Source organism: Apaloderma vittatum, unplaced genomic scaffold (genome assembly GCF_000703405.1).
Source record: "Apaloderma vittatum isolate BGI_N311 unplaced genomic scaffold, ASM70340v1 scaffold28375, whole genome shotgun sequence".
NCBI classification, from domain to species: domain Eukaryota; kingdom Metazoa; phylum Chordata; class Aves; order Trogoniformes; family Trogonidae; genus Apaloderma; species Apaloderma vittatum.
In genome coordinates this window covers 14,414-18,261 of record NW_009716965.1, presented here as the reverse complement: position 1 = coordinate 18,261, position 3,848 = coordinate 14,414, and the positions used below count along the sequence as shown (strand labels likewise).

The 3,848-nt window shown below is 50.1% G+C and overlaps 1 protein-coding gene across 1 annotated transcript in view; it reads right to left on the bottom strand.

The window, feature by feature from the left end:
- Nucleotides 1–615: 615 nt before the first annotated feature.
- Nucleotides 616–3,848, bottom strand: part of NDEL1 (nudE neurodevelopment protein 1-like 1) — a 9,573-nt gene continuing 6,340 nt past the window's right edge. Inside the window, exons 5-7 of the mRNA XM_009869741.1 lie at nucleotides 3,394–3,567; nucleotides 2,535–2,626; nucleotides 616–771 (exon numbers count right to left, since the gene is read on the bottom strand). Of these exons, the coding sequence (XP_009868043.1) occupies nucleotides 616–771; nucleotides 2,535–2,626; nucleotides 3,394–3,567 (422 nt within the window). The remainder of the gene's footprint in view (nucleotides 772–2,534; nucleotides 2,627–3,393; nucleotides 3,568–3,848) is intronic.

Genomic DNA, 3,848 nt, shown 5'->3' with positions numbered 1-3,848 from the left:
AGGAGGCTCTGACCACGGGCAAGTCACAAAGTGGTTTTCGCTGCAAAAGCAGTTCCTGGCTTCACGGCTGACGCACAGCCCAGCCCACAAGGAGGCAGCTGCCCCCTCCACCAGCCTGAATTGTGCCATTAATGACTTTTTTTTTCCCCTAATAGGAGGGGAAGTGGAGTGGAGCAAAGAGGTCACTGCCCTCCAGGTGAGCACTTGCTGCCTATTCTCACCAAGGGAACCTCCAGATTTGTGGTTAATGCACTTCCCCGGGCAGGAGCGTGCCGGTAGCTGTGGCAACTCCACCACGACCGACTGGAGATCCTCCCGAAGGACACGTTCACCTCACCAGCAGGTTTCTGAATTACCTGAGATACAGCCGCCCAGAAATGAGGCAGCAGAGGGGTAGAGCAGACACTGAAGCCCCACCAGCTAAGAGACAGTCATGCTTGCTTTTCTCTTCGCTTTACAAACATCAGTGCTGTCACTTTCCCCATCCCCTTGAGTCTCTGGCTCTAGGCTGGAAGCTGCACTGGGCTAAAGACAAGCCAAGAAAAACTTTGGCTCCAAGGAGCATCCTGAAACATGCTCCCTTTCAGGGCTAAAAAAAAAAAAAGGTATCCTTACTTACCCTTTGTCAAAGAAAGAAGTATGTCCCGGGTGAGGATATTTTGTGCCGTTGCTGTTGATCACGCCGCTGTTGATGTTCCCTGAAATGTAGGATTTCCGCGATGCCTGGTCCTTCGCAAAATTTCTGCAAGCAGCTAACTTGGATTCTAAGGCCTGTGAAAGAAGGGAGAAAAAAAAAAAAGCTGTCAAAAAAGCACTACCACTAAGACAAAAGGACTTTGCTGCTCGAGTTCAGGCTTTGTCACAATCCCAGGGAGGGACTGGATTTGGAAAGCTGATTTTTCTTTTTTTCCCCCAGGACAACATCTTCTGGCATTTCTTTCTTAACTTTGGTCGACAAAACAAAGCCAGTTTCTTAAACCCCACTGCTACGCTTCAGAACAAGACATGCTACAGCCACAGCATCAGATGGAGGAACCAAAGGCAGCAGCCAAGCCCATCACCGTGGTCTGTACCTTGGCTCTACCACTCCCAAGTGAGCCTGGTGAATCTTCTTCCTCTACCCAAGGTGACAGTCTCGTCCATTGACTGCTGGCAGCGGGGAGACCAAAATCCTAATTCTCTCCTTTACTTCAGCACATCCCCAGCCCTTTCTGCCGTCTGTCACAGAGGCTCAACATGAATATCCGTCTGGTCTAGCGGGAAAACCCTGCAATTACTTGTTACACCCAGCCTGGGCGCAGGGGGAAACGCGTGCATTGGAGGCAAACACGGGCTTCAGTCCTGTCCCACGCAGACAAAGATCCCATTAACAGGGCACTGACACGCTCTCAGCTGCAAGCAAGAATGCTGAGGGAAACCTTCTTGCAAAGAAAGGGAGTCTAAGTCTTGGGATGAGGCATCCCACGAGGCAGCCAAACCCAAAGGAATCCTGAACATCCTGTAATTGTCGCTAACCAAACCAAACGTGTGAGCTGGCATTTCGGCAGAGCGCCCGGCTAAGGGCAGGCTGGGGAAGCATCGTGCTTATTTGGCATTTCCTGTCCTTGCAGAGTAATCACATAGGATTGTGATTAAGCTCCCTAAATCCCCTGCAGACTCTTACTCACAATGATCCCATTTCAAACATGCCACTCTGTAACCCCGAGGCGTCCCGCTGCCCTTTCAAACCCACTGAGAGCTCACTGGCTCCCAATCCGAGCGACGAGGTAATTTTTAACACAAAGTTTGCTAAAACAACTGTCTCTACTGCAGCTATTGCCAGTCTCAGTGTCAGGCACAAGGGACAGTCGGAGGCTGGACACCGAGGCTGGCCATGCTTCCACCCAAACACGAGCCAGTGAGGCACATCCATGAGCCGCTCCTACCTCCCAAGTCAGGTCTTCGTTCAGCTGGAAAGCCCAGCACTCCGAACAACGCCCTGACAGATGTTTAAACCACTTCTTCCCCGCTCCTAGTGGTAATCCCTTTAAAGGCTCACGCGTTTCACTTCCCCATCAGCTACAGATGGGAACGCTGGGCTTTCTCCCGATTGGTTTCCACACTTTCTTATCAAAGGTTTCTACATTTGTTTTTTTCCTTTTCGGCACCTGCTGCGGGGCACACGAGTTGACACTGGCAGTGTGATCTCGGCTCCCCTCCCACAACACCCAGGCTCTGAGGTCTGCATCCTGGTCTCCTTAGAGAAGGAGCCATTGGCCCCACGGGAGGTAAGAACAAGTGGCTGATGGTGTCTAACCCCATACACCAAAGTGCTGGAGAAACTTTTTACTCCGAATATTATTTTCATCATCCAAAGCATCCGAATCTTAGCAACATGCTTTACAAATCAAGACAATTGAAAAAAAAAATCACATTATCACATACTAAATGTGGAACGTGGATGATTCGGAAACTACAGCATGGGCCACGGCCCTGGTGTGATTGTGCAGCAAAGTGACAGCAGGACAGGGCCGGGGACACTTCAGAGCACTCACCCCCACTTTCCGTAACAGATCTCCCACGATGTTGAGCGCAGATATTCGAGCTGAAGGAGTAAGGGGGCTGGTACCGAATCCGTTTGGTATAGCTGCAAACACAGACACATTGTACGCTCCGCTCCTCCGCAGTTCTTTTGTGTAACGAAATTAACTTCTACATAGAAAGGTAAACCTAAAATCCTACTACTGGCAATTCACACCATTACCCCACAGTAACACACAGACTACACAATCACCAGCCATGGAATAAATGAAAAAGCTTAATTCCTGCCCACTGCCCTCTTTCCCGTTAGACCTCCAGGCAGAGTTCATGCACTCTCCATCTGTGAGGCACTGCCCGCTCATCTAATCCAGCCAGAGCTTCCTCTTCCTCATTCGATAAATAACGTATTAATCCTCACGATTGTCCAGAGCCTTCCAGATGGGGAAGAGGACTGCACGAACATCCTGCTGCCTTGCAGAGAAAACAGGAGCCCTCAAAAGTCCACGTGGTAACAGAGGCAGCCTAGGCTGTGTGAATTACTGCCCACCATTGACTCACCACTGCTGCTCCACGTTTAAACAGAAATACCAGTCGCTGTGCTCCCCAAATGTCTTCAGTGCTCTGCTGCAGTGTGCAAAACCCCCACCTCCCAAAAAAGCAGCATCTGAGCTTCACTGTCCTTCTTTTCCGTGCTATTTACTCATTACATTCCTTAAATGCACCTGATGCTGCCCCAGGATTTAAACACCCCCCACGCAACGCATGCGGGATCCGCACAGACCCAACACTTACTTCAGGTTCACTGACAAGCGCCTGTTTGTTAACAAGCCGAGCAAACTGCCAAAACAACCAGACAGTTGGTATGAATTATACCTTTTGGGGAAGGAAAACTATTTTCTGATCCTTTTCCAACAGGTGTAGCTGGCAAGGAGAGAGACGCTTGGACGGCTGAATCCATCTTTTCGCAGTCCAGAGTCGGAGAACTGGGTGCTGACTTGCGGGTGACCTCTTGTTGCCTCTCTCGTACCGCTAGCTCTTGCCGTAGGTCTGAGGGTTGAAGAAAAGCCATGTTTAAAGGTGATTGATTCCTCTACCAAATGCTCTTTCTGCTCATTTGGGAGGGAGGAAGAGGAGAAGGAGGAGACATTTTGCAACAACCCTACACTAAAAGCCTGCTGCTGCCTTTCTCCCGCTGAGGGTGGAGAGGCAGCAAATCAAGCCCTCCCCACACCCCCGAGCATGGCAGGAGATGCAGCATCAGTGTTTTTTCCCCTCATTTGTGGTGTAAATTGCACAGAAATTGTGTCACAAAAAGCCATAAATGCTTA